General features: G+C 37.0%; 1 protein-coding gene across 7 annotated transcripts in view; it reads right to left on the bottom strand.

Moving 5' to 3' along the window:
- The window catches only part of KIAA1328, a gene marked incomplete at its 5' end in the record, with an annotated part of 283,630 nt that overhangs the window by 160,620 nt on the left and 103,453 nt on the right, over nucleotides 1-19,557 (bottom strand). For all 7 annotated transcript variants that reach the window (XM_081262751.1, XM_081262752.1, XM_081262755.1 and 4 more), the window contains one exon: nucleotides 18,821-18,948. In XM_081262751.1, coding sequence (XP_081118877.1) covers nucleotides 18,821-18,948 — 128 coding nt within the window. The remainder of the gene's footprint in view (nucleotides 1-18,820; nucleotides 18,949-19,557) is intronic.

Raw genomic sequence — 19,557 nt, 5'->3', positions numbered from 1 at the left:
TCAGGTATGTATTTACTGTTTCCTTTTTTAGACCAAAGTCCTTTCAGGTAGAGTCCATATATTTCCTTACATTGCAATGGAATGGATTAGAAGACATAGGTTAGAATATTTGGGGGTGTTTTTCACCTCTTAAATTCTGAGTGAGAACCAGCTTATCACAGGTACAAATTTACAAGTACACTAAATTTCCCATATTCCACAAATGGCTACTTAATTGATTACCTATAATTTAGTTGAATATGCCATTGCTCTGTGACAACTAAAACTAGCATGAACATAATAAATTCCACTTTCTTGAGGGCATGAGGCAATTTCATATTATGCTGAATTTTTCATTTTTTGTTTCTGTCAGTTATTGCCATACTCTATTCCCTTAAATCTCAGGGTGGTATAATCTCAAATGACAGTATTATTAATCAGATTCCAAGGCTAGACATATATTTTAGCTTTGATATTACCCCCATGATCAGAAAAGGATTTCAAAGGGCCAAATCAACATTACCTGGTACTCTTCCATGTGTATCTATCTGTAGCTTACCTCAATCACTTTCCTGTTAGTAGATCTGCAACCACAAGCAATGGAGGTAAAAGCAGTTTGTTAAGTCCCTACAGGATCTAAGATAACCACGGATCTAGTGATGTTTAAGTGAACAAATTCTGGCACCAGAATATATATATATATATATATATATATATATATATATATATATATATATATATGTAGTATAACACTGAGAGAAAAGTGCCTCAACAAAATGAGATTCACAAAATGGTATGAACTTCTCTTAAGATAGCTTTAATTTCTCAATAATAGGCAAATTTATGTCTGCAGTCAGCAATTTTGATATTTTGTCAGACTTTATATTCTTCCACTTCACCAGGTAGACATTTCACAAAATGTCTGTTGGTCCAAATATATTATGGTAAGTTTTTCCTTATTCTCTTTAGGGCCTACGGCTTTTTGACAATTTACATTTTAGCTATTTTAATCTTTATGACTACCATTTTCTAAATGAATCCTTTTAGATAATTAGAAACAACGTAAAAAAAGAGAAAGGCTTAAATAGCTTATATTTCCTTTTTCTTATAATAAGGTATCTGGAAGTCCACAGTCTGGGGCTCTTTTGGCACCTTTACAATGTTATTAGGAACTTCAGAGCTCCTTCCACCTTTCAGCTCAACTATGGCCTTGCCTCCTGATATAGTTAAGACTGCATGAAATACACATTATTCTATCTTGGAATTAGAAACAATTTTAAAGTGTACAGCAAAATAAAGAGAGTACTTCAAAGAAAATTCTTTAGCTCTTTCTCAATCTGCAGATGTTAATTCCAGAACGCTAATGTAGAAATACAGAGTATTCCCCCTTCTTCCTTCTTCCTCCACCAGCATTTTTCACTTTTTCTTGGCAAGGGCTGGTAGACTAACCAGAAGTCTTAAGCTGTAATAAGATGTTTATTTTTCACATTACCTTCTCAGAGCTTGGAAGGAAAAAATAACTATTTATTTACTATTTTTAAAGTTTAGAGTCCTTTTAACAGACTCAGTAATCAGTTAAAACAAATATAAAATTCTCATCCACTCCAATAACAACTAAAGAACTATGTTAGAATCCTTCTTCCACACATTATAACTTTAGTGATTGATTTTGAGAAAGTTATTTAATCTTTCTGACCTCCATAACAGAGGATTATAATGGTGCCTAACTCATAAAGTCAAGGTAAGAAATATGTCAACATACACATAGAGTGTAATATAGTATCTAGTACAGAGTAAATGCTATGTAAGTGCAGGCTATCATTTTTATTGCTGTTGCTATTAAAATGAGTATAAGCCTAATAAGGTAAAAAGCGGATTTTAGAGTAGACAAAGTTTTGAATAGTGTACCAAACAACAACTACAATATTGGGCAAGTTACTGAACTTTATAATAGCCATTTCATCATTTATGGTATATTAAGAATAAATGAAAATGTTTATAAATCAAATGGCACAGGAAAATGATCAATAAACAACAGTAGTTATTATTATCATTATAATCAACTTGTCCCTAAACAATAAGTTCTTCTGCTCCAGTAACTGATGCACAGTTAAGTTTCAAAAGAAAACCAGAAAAATACTAATTTAATTTCACTGAAAACCATCAGCAAAAGGAGAACATTCCTATACCCCAAAGGAAAGGAGAGATGGGACAGAATTTACCTCACTTTTACCTCAAGTATTTCCTAATTCAATCCTCTGACAAATCAGAAAGCATAGTTAAGAATGAGTAAGAATACAAAAATACAGTTTAATCATGTACACAATTTTAAGAGTAATCACCTCATTTGATTGCTTTACTAAAATAACAGCAATTCTTTGCTATTAAAATTGTTTTTTGTGAAACTTATAAAAATTTTATAGTACAGGAGTGGCGGGGGTGGATACAGTGGTGCCCACCTTTAATCCCAGCTACTCAGGAGGCTCCAGCAGGAAGTTCATAAGTTGGAGTCTAATCTGGGCAACTCAGCAAAATCCTATTTCTAAATGTACAAAAACAACAACAACAACAAAAAACGAAACAAAAAGGTTGGATGTAGGCTGGGGATATAGCTAAGTGAGAGAGCCCCTCTGGTTTCAGTCCGTAGTTCCGGGGGTGGAGGATTGCAGAAAAGGAGTAACAGAAAAGGAATATAAAAAGGTAGTGAGACATAAGTATGTGTGTGCATGAGTATACAGCAGGGGTGTAGGGGCGCGCGCGCGCACGCGCGCGCGCGTGTGTGTGTGTGTGTGTGTGTGTGTATGTTTGTACAATACATTCACAAGGAAAAGAAAATAATACCAACCAAGCTTTGGGAAGTAGGTGAATAACTGGTAACTGATTTTTATAGAACAAAGCAAAATCCTAATTTAGAAGGAGGGCAATAAAGTATTAGCTCAAAACTGAAAACAATGGATATTACTAAAAATGAGGCTGAAACAGGGGCTGTGGATTGAAGGCCTCTTTAAGAAGAAGTCTGTCCTGGAAAGAGAGGACTTTTAAAGGCTTTTTAAAAAGAAGAAGAAGATATATAAACTAAAATAAGCAGAAAAAGACAAGAAAGAACTCTACATTAAATGGAAATCATATATAACAGCAGAAGTAAAGAGATCAGGTTTTTAAAACTAGAACATTAAGAAATGTGTGATGCTAGGAGTCAAGCTATACTCTATCACTAATCAAATCAAGTAAATCCCAGGGCCTAAGTTTCTACTTCTGCCAATCTAGAGGCTGGATGAGATGAGTAGTTCTCATAGAAGATGTGCATCAGGATAACCTTTTAAAAACCATGTGGTGACCCATCCACCAAGGTAATGACTGCTGGTTATGTGTGTTATAGAAAAGGTTCTCATCACTGAAGAGGATGATCTCAAAAATTATTCCTAATTCAAAACTTTGTACTTCAAAGTATAAATAAATATAACTAAGTTTATTCAGAAAACTTACCATGAGGTTTCCTTTGGACTACCTGAAGCACACAAGGAACAGGCATAAAAAGAGTAACAATCTGAGACTGACCCCACTAATTGATGTTTGTCAAATGAACCAACGCATACACAGTATTGTTATAATTTTAATTTATAACTCAAATTAAACAGGTCTGCTCCCATTATACTAGGATAGGGTAAATTTTTCTTGATATAAAAAGTTCATAATTGGTTTAATAAATTATATAGTATTTGTAAGTCTATCTAGTATTTGTATGTCTAGATGACTTTGATATTCCTCAGTGTTCCATAATCATTTTAGTTCTTCTACCAGAGCCAAAGCTTTAGCTTATTTTTAGTCTGTTTGCATAATTTGCCAAGTAATATGAACACAGACTACAGATACAATGACAGAAATAAATAAAAAGGAAAATAAAAAGTCTGTGTTCCCTTACTCCTACCTAAGTCTGTGTTCCCTTACTCCTACCTTCACTACCCAGAGGTAATTACACCCTCTTCTCCAGTTCTGACTTTTAGTGTAACTGGCACAATTCTAGTATTTTGACATTTCTTCTTCAATTACACCTACATATTTATTAGGCAAGACCCAGGGTTTTCCTCACTCTGACAGAAATTACCTCACCTTTACTACCTTTTTTAAAGTTGTTCTTTGTTAGGTCTTTAATACTTGTATAGGCAGAATTAATATTATCAAAATGACCATACTTCCAAAAACATTACACAGATTTAATGTAATTCTGATCAAAATCCCAATGACATTCCTCATAGAAATAGAAAAAAGCAGTCATGAAATTCATCTGGAAAAATAAGAGGTCTAGAATAGCTAAAGCAATCCTTAGCCGAAAGAGTGAAGCAGATGGAATCACTATACCAGACCTTAAACTATACTACAGAGCAATAATAACAAAAACAGCATGGTATTGGCACAAAAACAGACTGGTAGACCAATGGTACAGAATAGAGGACACAGAGACTAACCCACAAAATTACAATTATCTTACACTAGACAAAGGCTATCTTTTCTCCAAAAAAGGAGAACAAATGGTGCTGGGAAAACTGGAAATCCATATGCAACAAAATGAAATTAATCCCCTATTTCTCACCATGCACAAAACTTAACTCAAAATGTATCAAGGACCTAAGAATAAAATCAGAGACCCCACATCTAATTAAATAAAAAGTAGGCCCTAATCTCCATCATGTGGGATTAGGCCCCAACTTCCTTAATAAGACTCCTATAGCACAAGAATTAAAACCAAGAATCAACAAATGGGATGGACTCAAACTAAAAAGTTTTTTTTTTTTTTCTCAGCAAAAGAAACAATCTGTGAGGTGAATAGAGAATCTACATCTTGGGAGCAAATCTTTACCCCTCACACATCAGATAGAACACTAATCTCTAGGGTATACAAAGAACTGAAAAAGCTAATCACCAAATATTATAAAATAAAATAACCCAATCAATAAATAGGCCAAGGACATGAACAGACACTTCTCAGAAGAAGATATACAATCAATCACCAAATACATGAAAAAAATGTTCATCATCTCTAGCAATTAGAGAAATGCAAATAAAAACTACTCTAAGATATCATCTCACTCCAGTCAGAAAGGCAGCTATTATGAAAACAAACAATAAGTATATTAGTGAGGATGTGTAGAAAAAGGTACATTATACCCTGCTGGTGGGACTGCAAATTGGTGCAACTAATATGGAAAGCAGTATAAAGATTTCTTGGAAAAGTGGGAATGGAACTACCATTTGACCCAGCTATCCCTCTCCTAGGTCTACACGCAAAGGACTTAAAAACACCACTCTACAGGGACACAGCCACATCAATGTTTATAGCAGCACAATTCACAATAGCTAAACTGTGGAACCAACTTAGATGCCCTTCAATAGATGAATAGATAAAAAGTATGTGGCATATATATACAATGGAATATTACTCAGCAATAAAAGAGAATAAAATCATGGCATTTGCACATAAATGGATGGAGTTAGAAAAGATAATGCTAAGTGAAGTTAGCCAGTCCCAAAATACCAAATGTTTTCTCTAATATAAGGAGGCTGATTCATAGTGGGGTAGGGAAGGGGAACATGGGAGGAATAGACAAACTCTAGATAGGACAGAGGAGTGGGAAGGGAAGGGAGGGGGTATGGGGTTAGAAATGATGGTGGAATGTGTTGGACATTATTATCCAAAGTACATGTATGAAGACACAAATTGGTGTGAGTATACTATGTATACAACCAGAGATATGAAAAATTGTGCTCTATATGTGTAGTAAGAATTGTAATGTATTCCACTATCATATATAAATAAAAAAATTAATTGAAAAAATACTTATGGGGCTGGCGTTTTGGCTCAGTGGTACTGCACTCGCCTAGCAAGCGTGAGGCCCTGGGTTCGATCCTCAGCACATACAAACAAAGGTATTGTGTCCAACTACAACTAAAAAATAAATATTAAAAAATACTGATGTATATAAAACCTTTTAAAGCCAGCCTCAGCAAAAGCAAGGCACTAAGCAACTCAGTGAGACCCTGTCTCTAAATAAAATACAAAGTGGCAGGGAGATGTGGTTCAGTGGTCGAGTGCCCCTGAGTTCAATTCCTGGTACCCCCCCCCAAAAGTCTGAATAATTATAATATCTAGTTAATGTATCATTTCGGACCGTGTTTCTTGAACCTCCATTCCATAAAATGAGAAAATCAGTATCAGACACCTCCTTTCACCTCTTCTCCTCCTTTTCACTATTCAAATGTTAACAGTGGTACAATTTCTTTCATATCATCAAGGTTTTAGCATTTGTATTCTTTGCAGAGATTGGATCATTCAAGTTTTGTTTACAGATATATGCTAAAAATTGCAAGTCTACAAATATAAAATATGTAAATACTTGTCACTGAAGACACAGGATGTGCGACTAGTTTCATACAAAGAAAGATGCCAATCTATGGTCACAAAACCAGATACTTGAAATAAAGTGTTCTAAATGTAGAGGCCAAAGGAATCTCCTTTCTAATATTCATTCTCTCAGAAACACATCTTGTTTTTATAGTTTACTTCATTTATAATAATGACTTTCTTATTCAGCTTCTCATTTTAACATTTCTAAGTGCCTCTTTCTCCCAGTTGATGGGATATTTCTTATTGCCGCTGCCAGGAACATTCTTTCCCTGGCTCCAAGGTCACAACATAAGTGTTATCCCTTCACAGAAGAACTACAATTATTCAATCACATTATTTATAGAAATGTTCAATTACATATTAGTCTCCTGTTAGGAGCTTTCCCCCTCAGAACTGCTGCATGCTACTTCAGCAAAGTAAAACAGTTCCAGGAAAGAGGGACATATAAAGTTGGAATTAAACAACAATAAGAAATATGGTGTAAAGAAGAGCCACATATGGCCAAATACACACACACAAACACACACACACACACACACACACACACACACACATATATAAAATCTATCTATATATGGAGAGAAAGAGAGAGAGAGAGAGAGAGAGAGAGAGAGAGAGAGCGAGCGCGCGCGAGAGCGAGCACTTTGCCTCACACTAATCCCCAAAATCAATTTTAAGTGCATTAGAAACCTGCATATAAAAGACAGAGCTATAAAACATTTAGAAGACAATGTACAATATTTTATGCCTTGGAAAAAGGAAGGACTCAAAAAGCCCAAACTATAAAAGATTGATAAATTAAACTACCATTAAATTAGGAACTTCCATTCATCAAAAACACCATAAAGACAGTGAATCATCCAAAAATTGGTCAAAGATGTTTGTAATACATACAACCAACAAATGTTTAACATCCAGATTATAAAAAGAATGTCTATAAATCAATATGAAAAGATCAACTACTTAAAAAGAAAAGTGGACAAAACCTGGCAAAGAATTTGAGAAGATACATAATATGAAAAGATGCTCAACTCCACTAGTAATCTGAGAAATGAAAATTAAAATGACTGTAAGACAGCATTTTGTAATAGTCTGTTACACTGGTGGCCTCCAACAGCTACACCTCCCACTAGTCTCTTCACCTTAAATCTAATCTGTTCACTTTAACACGTGGCAAGTTCTGAGTCTCATCTGTAAAGAGACTTGATAGTTTCCATTTTTGTGCTCTGAGAGCCCTGAGCCTTTCAGTAAGAAGTTCAAGGGCTACATGGAGCCAGAGGCCATGAGTAAGCATGAAAAGACTGAGAAAGGCCCAGTCATGCCAGGGTCATAGCTGTAATGCCAGTTCCATGCAGCTACATGAATGACTGCAGGCAAGGTCAGTAGAAAAGTCACTCAGCTTTTCTCAATGCCATTCACAACCTCGTTGTGGAGTATATAGTTTGTTAAATAGCAGTAGATAACTGAAAATATAAGTCAGTTACTTTATGTTTTCATCTTCCAAAAACCCAAAGGTGAGAAAAACTGCCAAATATCCTGAGGGGGTAAAAATCCACTGAACTTAGTCTTAAGTTTTTTTGTTTTTTGTTTTTTTTTTTTTAAGAGCATATGCCTACCAGGCATTTGTGGTTAGTTAACCAGATTTCATGATATGTATTAGAAGTTTTTTGGCACAAAGAGGAATTACAGTTTCCAAGAAAGAACAATTTCCAAGATTCAAGTGATAAAAGCCAGAGTTTAAATCTTCACTGCCAGCTATACTGAAATGATTAAAATATATTTATTTAACAGAGCACTACGGTAGCCAACAGTTAAGTTCCAAAGTAGAAAATGCCAAAATATGTTAAGTGACAGAGTACAAAACTACAACTATACAACTATAGAATTTTAGTTTTCAAATATGCCAGTAAAAATCAGAAGAATTTCACAAGTACTTATTACTATTTAATTAAGCCTGATTTGAAACTCTGGAATAATTAAGGATGCATGACTGTTAAAAAAGTGTATATATAGTCTGATCCCTTCTCTCATATTGGTACCAACTGGTCTATAATAATGGTATAATAATGGAAAAACATACCAACAAGCAAAACATTTAATAAGCCAGTGAAAAGTGATGTGATAAAAAAAATTTCCCATAAATTTCAAAGCAAGTGTCCTGAATATAAGAATAATGTTGAAGTTAATTTTTGTTCATGGTGCAAAGTAAGGTTCTAAATATATAAGGGTCTAAATCTTGTTTTTAAGTATCTATTTATTCCATCATCATTTGTTGAAAAGATTTTCCCCATTTAATTAAATTAGGATCGACAGAGCCAATTAACCATATTTGTTAAGGTTTGTTTCTGAACTCAATTTTGTTCCTCTGGTATATGTCTACCATTAAGGTGGTACTGTACTGTCTTGAATACTGTGTACATTTGTTGCCTATTTCTGTATAACAATTTCACACAAATTTATAAAATATTATAAATTCAGTAGTACACAGTTCCATAGGTCAGGAGTATAAGCACGTTTTGCCAGGTTCTCTGTTTGGTTTCGTACAAGACTACATTCAGCTGGGCTCTAATTTAAAATTTCTAAGAAAGAATCAGATCCATGCTCATGCAGACCCTTGACAGAACAGAGTTCCTTGTAATGTAGAACTTAAATCTTAATTTTTATACTGTTGGCCACAGTCTATTTTTAGCTTCAAGTTCCCTCCATCTTCAAAGTCACAAATGGTGTGTTAAATTGTTCCCATGCTTCAAATGTCTCTTAACTTCGTCTTTTGTTCCCAGACAGAAAAAAATTCTATTTATCTCATGTCCTTAGACTGAGCCTATCCACATAATCTTTGATTGATTATATATCATAACACAATCATGAGAGCAAAGGTAGAAGAGGACAAAGGCTGTGTTGGCCATCTTAAAATGCTTCCTACTGTACTATAATTTTAAAATAAATTTTGAAATTGTAAAAGACAATCCTCCACTTCACTCATGTTTCTCAAAATTGTTGTGATTTTTCTCATTTCTTTGCACTTCCATATAAATTTTAGGATTCTTTTATCAGTTTCCATCAAAAAATTACCAAAATCTGTTAAAATTGTGATAGGGATCACAACAATCTACAGATCAATTTGGGAAGAAAGACCATTTTAAGAGCATTTGAGTAGTTCATGTATGCGGAACCTGTTTTCATTAATTTAGATTTTCTTAGATTTTTATTAGCAATGTTTTGTAGTGCTCATTGTACAAATCTTGCACTTCTTATACTAAATATATTCATTTTTAATTTTAATTAAAAGTGAACAAAACTAAAATTGATTTTGACATTTAGATCTTGTATCTTGCAACCTTGTGAATTTGTTAGTTCTATCAGTTTTTTGTAAATTCCTCAGGATTTTCACATGTAAGGATCTCATTATTTAAGAACAACTACAATTTGAATTCCTTTCCACTAACTTAATTCCAGGAATTTATAGAAAATTTGTTCTAATACAGTTTTCTCTCCCTCCCTTTCCTTTGTGCAAATGTGTGCGTGCATGCACACACAAACACAATATCTCTCTTATAAATTCACCAATATACTTTTATAATTATTATTCTATTCAAGTAACTTTAAAATAATTTAAGAAAAGAGGAAATACATAATTGTCTTTATTGGTACTCTTTATTTCATTGCATAGATTTAAGTTATTGCTTTATGTTATTTCCTTTACTTTAAACAGACTTCTATTGATATGTAATGTAAAGCAGGCACACTAGCAATTCTCTCAATCTTTATTTATTTGGGAATGTCTTTATGTCATGTTCACTTTTTAATAATAACTTTGCTGCATTGCCAAGGAACTTTTTTTTTTCAGTTCTTTGAATATGGCATCCCACTGTTGTATTCTCCATGGTTTCTGATGAAAAGTCAGCTGTTTTATTTATTTATTTTTTTATTGTTGGTCATTCAAAACATTACATAGTTCTTAATATATCATATTTCACAGTTTGATTCAAGTGGGTTATGAACTCCCATTTTTACCCCGTATACAGATTGCTTTATCACATCAGTTACACTTCCATTGATTTACACATTGCCATTCTAGTGTCTGATGTATTCTGCTGTCTATCCTATTCTCTACTATCCCCCCTCTCCTCCCCTCCCCTATCCTCTTCTCTCTCTACCCCCTCTACTGTAAATCATTTCTTCCACTTGTATTATTCTTCTCTTACCCCTCATTTCCTCTTATATGTAATTTTGTATAACCCTGAGGATCACCTTCCATTTCCATGCAATTTCCCTTCTCTCTCCCTTTCCCTCCCACCTCTCATCCCTGTTTAATGTTAATCTTCTTCTCAAGCTCTTCGTCCCTACTTTGTCCTTAGTTACTCCCCTTATATCAAAGAAGTCATTTGGCATTTGTTTTTTAAGGATTGGCTAGCTTCACTTACCATAATCTGCTCTGATGCCATCCATTTCCCTCCAAATTCTATGATTTTGTCATTTTTTAATGCAGAGTAATACTCCATTGTGTATAAATGCCACATTTTTTTATCCATTCATCTATTGAAGGGCATCTAGGTTGGTTCCACAATCTTGCTATCGTGAATTGTGCTGCTATGAACATCGATGTAGCAGTGTCCCTGTAGCATGCTCTTATTAGGTCTTTAGGGAATAGACCGAGAAGGGGAATAGCTGGGTCAAATGGTGGTTCCATTCCCAGCTTTCCAAGAAATCTCCATACTGCTTTCCACATTGGCTGCACCAATTTGCAGTCCCACCAACAATGAACAAGTGTACCCTTTTCCCCACATCCTCGCCAGCACTTGTTGTTGTTGGACTTCATAATGGCTGCCAATCTTACTGGAGTGAGATGGTATCTTAGGGTGGTTTTCATTTGCATTTCTCTGACTGCTAGCGATGGTGAGCATTTTTTCATGTACTTACTGATTGATTGTATGTCCTCCTCTGAGAAGTGTCTGTTCAGGTCCTTGGCCCATTTGTTGATTGGGTTATTTGTTATCTTATTGTCTAATTTTTTGAGTTCTTTGTATACTCTGGATATTAGGGCTCTATCTGAAGTGTGAGGAGTAAAGATTTGTTCCCAGGATGTAGGCTCCCTGTTTACCTCTCTTATTGTTTCTTTTGCTGAGAAAAAACTTTTTAGTTTGAGTAAGTCCCATTTGTTGATTCTAGTTGTTAACTCTTGTGCTATGGGTGTCCTATTGAGGAATCTGGAGCCCGACCCCACAGTATGTAGATCATAGCCTACTTTTTCTTCTATCAAATGCAGTGTCTCTGATTTAATATCCAGCTCCTTGATCCATTTTGAGTTAACTTTTGTGCATGGCGAGATTAAGGGATTCAGTTTCATTTTGATGCAAATGGATTTCCAGTTTTCCCAGCACCATTTGTTGAAGATGCTATCCTTCCTCCATTGCATGCTTTTAGCCCCTTTATCAAATATAAGATAGTTGTAGTTTTGTGGATTGGTTACTGTGTCCCCTATTCTGTACCATTGGTCCACCTGCCTGTTCTGGTACCAGTACCATGCTGTTTTTGTTACTATTGCTCTGTAGTATAGTTTGAAGTCTGGTATCGATATACCCCCTGATTCACACTTCCTGCTTAGCATTGTTTTTGCTATTCTGGGTCTTTTATTATTCCATATGAATTTCATGATTGTTTTATCTATTTCTACAAGAAATGCTGTTGGGATTTTGATTGGCATTGCATTGAACTTATAGAGAACTTTTGGTAATATCGCCATTTTGATGATGTTAGTTCTGCCTATCCATGAACAGGGTATATTTTTCCATCTTCTAAGATCTTCTTCTATATCTCTCTTTAGGGTTCTGTAGTTTTCATTGTATAAATCTTTCACCTCTTTTGTTAGGTTGATTCCCAAGTATTTTATTTTTTGGGGGGATATTGTGAATGGAGTAGTTGTCCTCATTTCCATTTCAGAGAATTTGTCACTGATATACAGGAATGCCTTTGATTTATGCGTGTTGATTTTATATCCTGCCATTTTGCTGAATTCATTTATTAGCTCTAATAGTTTCTTTGTAGACCCTTTTGGGTCTGCTAGGTATAGAATCATGTCATCTGCAAATAGTGATAATTTAAGTTCTTCTTTTCCTATTTTTATGCCTTTAATTTCTTTCGTCCGTCTAATTGCTCTGGCCAGTGTTTCGAGGACTATGTTGAACAGAAGTGGTGAGAGAGGGCAACCCTGTCTTGTACCAGATCTTAGAGGGAATGCCTTCAATTTTTATCCATTCAGAATGATGCTGGCCTGTGGCTTACCATAGATTGCTTTTACAATGTTGGGGTATGATCCTGTTATCCCTAATTTTTCTAGAGTTTTGAACATAAAGGGATGCTGTACTTTGTCGAATGCTTTTTCTGCATCTATCGAGATGATCATATGGCTCTTATTTTTAAGTCTATTGATGTGGTGAATAACATTTATTGATTTCCGTATATTGAACCAGCCTTGCATCCCAGGAATGAATCCTACTTGATCATGGTGTATAATTTTTTTGATATGTTTTTGAATCCGATTCGCCAGAATTTTATTGAGGATTTTTGCATCTAGGTTCATTAGAGATATTGGTCTGTAGTTTTCTTTCTTTGAAGTGTCTTTGTCTGGTTTAGGCATCAGGGTGATGTTGGCCTCATAGAATGAATTTGGAAGTTCTCCCTCTTTTTCTATTTCCTGAAATAGCTTGAAAAGTATTGGTGTTAGTTCCTCTTTAAAGGTTTTGTAAAACTCTGCTGTATACCCATCCGGTCCTGGGCTTTTCTTAGTTGGTAGTCTAATGATGGTTTCTTCTAATTCCTCAATTGTTATTGGTCTGTTTAGGTTGTCTATATCCTCCTGACTCAATCTGGGCAGATCATATGACTTAAGAAATTTATCGATGCCTTCACTATCTTCTATTTTATTGGAGTATAAGGATTCAAAATAATTTCTGATTATCTTCTGTATTTCTGAAGTGTCTGTTATGATATTGCCCTTTTCATCCTGTATGCTAGTAATTTGAGTTCTCTCTCTTCTTCTCTTCGTTAGCATGGCTAAGGGTCTGTCGATTTTATTTATTTTTTCAAAGAACCAACTTTTAGTTTTGTCAATTTTTTCAATAGTTTCTTTTGTTTCGATTTCATTAATTTCGGCTCTGATTTTAATTATTTCTTGCCTTCTACTTCTTTTGCTGTTGTTTTGCTCTTCTTTTTCTAGGATTTTGAGATGAAGTATGAGATCATTTATTTGTTGGTTTTTTCTTTTTTTAAGGAATGAACTCCAAGCAATGAATTTTCCTCTTAGAACTGCTTTCAATGTGTCCCATAGATTCCAATATGTTGTGTCTGTGTTTTCATTTAACTCTAAGAAGTTTTTAATTTCCTCCTTGATGTCTTCTAAAACCCATTGATCATTCAGTAACCTATTGTTCATTCTCTAAGTGATGCATGATTTTTCCTTCCTTCTTTTATCGCTGATTTTCAGTTTCATTCCATTATGTTCAGATAAGATGCATGGTATTATCTCTACTCCTTCATATCGTCTAAGAGTTGCCCTGTGACATAATATATGATCTATTTTTCAGAAGGATCCATTTGCTGCTGAGAAAAAAGTGTAACTACTTGATGTTGGGTGGTATATTCTATATATGTCAATTAAGTCTAGGTTATTAATTGTGTTACTGAGTTCTATAGTTTCCTTATTTAACTTTTGTTTGGAAGATCTGTCCAGTGGTGAGAGAGGTGTGTTGAAGTCTCCCATGATTATTGTATGGTGGTCTATTAGACTCTTGAACTTGAGAAGAGTTAGCTTGATGAACATAGCTGCACCATTGTTTGGGGCATATGTATTTATGATTGTTATGTCTTGTTGGTGTATGGTTCCCTTGAGCAGTATGTAGTGTCCCTTTTTATCCCTTTTGATTAACTTTGGCTTGAAATCTATTTTATTAGATATGAGTATGGACACTCCTGCTTGTTTCAGCAGTCCATATGAGTGATATGATTTTTCCCAACCTTTCACCTTCAGTCTATGTATATCTTTTCCTATCAAATGCGTCTCCTGTAGCAGCATATTGTTGGGTCTTGTTTTATGATCCATTCAACTAGCCTGTGTCTCTTAATTGGTGAGTTTAAGCCATTAACATTTAGGGTTATTATTGAGATATGGTTTGTTCTTCCAGCCATATTTGTTTATTAATGTTACTAAACCTGATTTGTTTCCTCTGTGATTACTTTCCCCCCTTTACTGTCCTACCTCCCACTGTTGGTTTTCATTGTTATTATCCATTTCCTCTTCCTGTAATGTTTTGCCAAGGATTTTTTGAAGAGATGGTTTTCTAGCTGCAAATTCTTTTAGCTTTTGTTTATCGTGGAAGGTTTTAATTTCTTCATCCTTCCTGAAGCTTAATTTCGCCGGATACACGATTCTTGGTTGGAACCCATTTTCTTTCAGTGTTTGAAATATGTTATTCCAGGATCTTCTAGCTTTCAGAGTCTGTGTTGACAGATCAGCTGTTATCCTGATTGGTTTACCCCTAAATGTAATCTGCTTCCTTTCTCTTGTAGCTTTTAAGATTCTCTCCTTATTCTGTATGTTGGGCATCTTCATCATAATGTGTCTAGGTGTGGATCTCTTATGATTTTGCACATTCGGCGTCCTGTAGGCTTCTAGGATTTGGGATTCTGTCTCATTCTTCAATTCTGGGAAGTTTTCTCGTATTATTTCATTGAATAGATTGTTTATTCTTTTGGTTTGGAGCTGTGTGCCTTCCTGTATCCCAATGACTCTTAAGTTTGGTCTCTTTATGTTATCCCATATCTCTTGGATGTTCTGCTCATGGTTTCTTAGCAGTCTTGCTGAGCTGTCTATGTTCTTTTCAAGTTGAAATACTTTGTCTTCATTGTCTGATGTTCTATCTTCTAAGTGTTCTACTCTGCTGGTAGTATTCTCAATTGAGTTTTTAAGTTCGTTTATTGCTTTCTGCATTTCTAGGATTTCTATTTGTTTGTTTTTTATTACCTCTATCTCCCTGTGTAATTGATCTTTTGCTTCCTGGATTTGTTTATGTAATTCCTTGTCAAAGTGATCTTTCATTGTCTGATTTTGCTGTCTCATGTCTTCCTTGAGACTCCAGATCATCTGAAGCATGTATATCCTGAACTCTTTATCTGACATTCCATCTGTTGCAGCTATTACCTCTTCTAAAGTTGAGTTGACCTGCATTGCTTGTGGTCCTTTCTTTCCTTGTCTTTTCATACTGCTCCCGTTTCTTTCTGCTTGGTGAAATTGTTGTGTTTTTGAAATTTTCCCCCTATTTATTTATATTGCTCTTGCATAGTTGGAAAATCTCCCTTGCAGGGCGGGTAGTGGCTGTGCTCCTCCTCTAATTAGGGTGATCTGTCTACCATGCTGGTCGGTCCCAGGTCTGCCCACCCTGCGGGCGTGGGTAGTGGCTCTGCTCTGCCCCCACTCCAATTGTGGTGACGTGACTACCACGCCCTCGGGTCGTTGGTCCTGATCCGGATGTGGGCGGCAGCTCTGCTCGGCCCCTACTCCAACTGGTGTGACATGTCTACCATGCTGGAAGGCCTCTAGGCCTGTTCCGCCGGTGGGTTGCAGGTCTGCCTACCTTGCGGGCTCAGGCGGCAGTTCTGCTCAGCCCCCACTCCAAATGGGGCTACCTGACTGCCTCTCCAACGGGTCACTGGGCCTTTTCTGGACACGGGCGGCGGCTCTGCTCCACCCCCACTCCAACCAGTGTGACGTGACTGCCTCGGTGCTACGTGTCCACCACGCTGGCAGGCTACTGGGCCTGTCCTGCCAGTGGGTCGCAGGTCCGCCTACCGTGCAGGCTCAGATGGCGGCTCTGCACAGCCCCTACTCCAAATGGGGTGACTTGGCTACCGCGCCGTCGGGTAGCTGGTCCTGTTCCAGGCGTGGGCGGCTACTCTCTTCGGCCCCAGCTGCAGTTGGGGTGTCGTGATACCATGCCGGCGGGTCACTTGGCCTGTTCTGAGTGCAGGCGGCAGCTCCACTCTGCCACTCTGGCCCCCGCAGCACCCAGCAGGACCCGGACTGAGATGCAGTTACCATGGGTTCCCCAGCCCTGGGCCAAAGCAGCTCCAGGAGCCTGAACCCGGCCTCTCCGAGCTCAGTGCACGCTCTGCTAGGAGCAGGTTCCCAGAAGCAGTCTCTGTGGGTTCCCCACCTCTGAGCCAAAGAGGCACCGGAAGCCAGAACCCGGCTGCTCTGAGCTCGGTGCCCTCTCTGCTAGGAGCAGGCTCCAAGAATCAGTCTCCGCGGCTTCCCCAGCCCTGGGCCAAAGCAGCTCCAGGAGCCAGAGCCCAGCCGCTCCAAGCTCTCCGAGCTCGGTGCACGCTCTGCTGAGAGCAGGCTCAAAGACGCAGTCTCCGCGGGTTCCCTGCCCTGGGCCAAAACTGTTCCGGGGGTCAGAACCCAGCCGCTTCGAGCTCGGTGCACGCTCCACTAGGAGCTGGCTCTAATACGCAGTCTCCGCGGGTTCCCCAGCCCTGGGCCAAAGCAGCTCCAGGAACCAGAACCCGGCAGCTCAGAGCTCGGTGCACGCTTTACTAGGAGCGAGCCCCAAGGAGTAGTCTCCACAGGGTTCTCTAGCCCTGAGCCTGAGTGATCTGTCTGCAAGATGCAGGCAAATACCAGCCTGAAATCACCTGTTCCGTAGCTGAATGAGCTGAGATCAGTAGAAAACAGGGATGATTACATCAGCTCTCCAAGATGGCGGCTGCTGTCCTCCTCCGTGGTCCGACGGGTGTCGAGAACCGAACTGGACCGCTTCTCTCCTCTGTCTCAAAGCCGGAACTCAGCACTAAGCACGGCCATTGCACCACTGGCAGGAGCCCCCAGAATCCGCATTGCTGCACCCCCACTCCGGCACCTCGATCCTTCCCAGCACGCGCCGCAGACTACAGCCGCGGGGCGATCCACCGATCAGGCAATGCGACCCTCCGTGCGGAGAAATCGCCCGCGTCCGAGCCCCCGCAGCCGAACCTTGCGGGATGGAAATCCCTCCACTAGATTCTGGAGCACCTCAATTTCGCTGGAAATTCCCAACAAGACAGCCTTCAGCTGTTTCAACTCATCTTTCTCCCGCACAGTGACGCGGCGCACGGGGGTGATGCACTCCCTTCGCCGCCATCTTCCGCTCCCCCCTGAAAAGTCAGCTGTTAATCTTATTCTTTTTATCTACAGAACTCTCATGCTGTGAGGAGCTTAATAGTATAAAGAGCATGACATCATCTTACATTTTTTGTTTTTAGAAGTATGGTGTAGCTTCTTGAACTGACAGTACAATCTGGGCTTGTTGAAAGTGGTACTATGACTCAAAGGTAGTTCGGTATTAAAATAGTTGGAATTAAGATATATGTTACATATTACATACACATTAAAATGCATAAAATAAAATTAGAATTAAGATTGCCAAGGTGCTTTATCACTATATGACTATTTAACTTTATAATTAAACAAAAAGTCTCATTAGCAATACCACATTCCAGCAGAATTATTATTATTATTATCATTTATCTATTTTGACTTTTCCTCATGTGCAAACTTTAAGCTCAAAACTGAAGTTACCTCAGTCAGAACTCTTAACTCATCTGAAACAATTGTTTCTAGGTTGAACAGTAATGATGTTTTTTAGAATGTTTGCAAAAATCTTTAGGATATTTAGGATTTCTACTGTTGAAGAGGAAAGATAATGCTCTAATACATTATCTATATTTTGATACTTAATATGAATACATTGATCACTTCTACAATGTCTTAACACAAAGTTTATTTTGCATTCACCTAAATATTGAAGCCCATACAGACATAAAAAAGACAAATATCAGTTGCCAGAAGGCAAGGAGTGTCTTTAGAGGTTGTTTTACATTAAAACTGGTAAGACTCTGAACATTCATTTAATCATATAATACTACTACGTGACATATGTATGTATAAATACATATTTGTGTGATTAATACATATATGCAAATGTGCAAAATATTTACATTTTATCAATTTAAAGTTTTTATGGGTCATCAAGTCACTTTTATTGTAAGAATTATAAATGAATTAGAAAGGCTTATTAAGTGCTTTTCAAAAGAAATGAGTAACACACAGCCCATTTGATTTTCATTGAGTAACAGAGCAGTGTATTTTCTTTACCATTCCTCTTATGCTTTTTCATATAACCAAGAGATTTCCCACTGACTCTTAGCCTATTTAAGGTAATTATTCCTGACTTTTGAGACCCAGGAAAAGAAGAAAGGAAGGCAAAAGACAACAACTCAATCACATGCAGTATCTGCAAATTTATTTTAAAACAATATTACATACTGTGTAACAAAAGCAAATGACTCTTTTGACATCTTGTTAGTCCATTAAAATAAAAAAAGGATAAAAATACAGATGCTTACCTGTTGTTCCTGCGTTTTAGCAGCATTAAGTTCTGAAAGAGACATGGTAAGCTTCTCCTGCTGTTCTGATAGGTATTTCTGATAGAGACTTAGAAGTTCTTGGCATTCTCTGTACTGTAGCTGAAGAGGTAAGATTTCAAATTAAGGGAAAAACATTTAAAAAATGGATCCAAACTGCATAATCAAGTGCTACTTTTCAGTTTTCAATAAACAGAGGTAGAAATGTAACAATATTTAGTAACAAAAAAGGTAAATATATAGTCAACAGATGGAAACAATACACATATTTCCCCCCTAATCATAAAACAACAATTCACAAAGAGGGTAGCAATGGTCATCCCATGAAAGAGAAAATTATTTCTCATGTCTTTAGATTTGAATAGATAAAAATAAATGCAGATACATGCAAAATAAACCCCTACCTTATGCCATGTATAAAATAAAATGAAAATATATCACTGATCTAAATACAAGAGTTAAAAATATAAAACTCTCAGAAAAACACAAAAGTACAACTTCTGACATTAGATTAGGTGATGATCACTTCAAATCATGAGCACTCCCCCCCAAAAAAAGATTAAAACTGGACTTCAATATTATAAACCTTGTGCTTCAAAGTGTAAAAACATGGAAAAATATAATCCTCATGATGAGAGAAAGTAGTTGGAAATCATATATGATAAAAGACTGGTATCCAGAATATATAAAGACCTCATCGGAGACCTCTTACGACTCAA

This window comes from Spermophilus citellus (assembly GCF_964194105.1).
Source record: "Spermophilus citellus genome assembly, chromosome: 12".
Lineage (NCBI taxonomy): Eukaryota > Metazoa > Chordata > Mammalia > Rodentia > Sciuridae > Spermophilus > Spermophilus citellus.
This window is presented reverse-complemented; position numbering and strand designations above follow the sequence as displayed.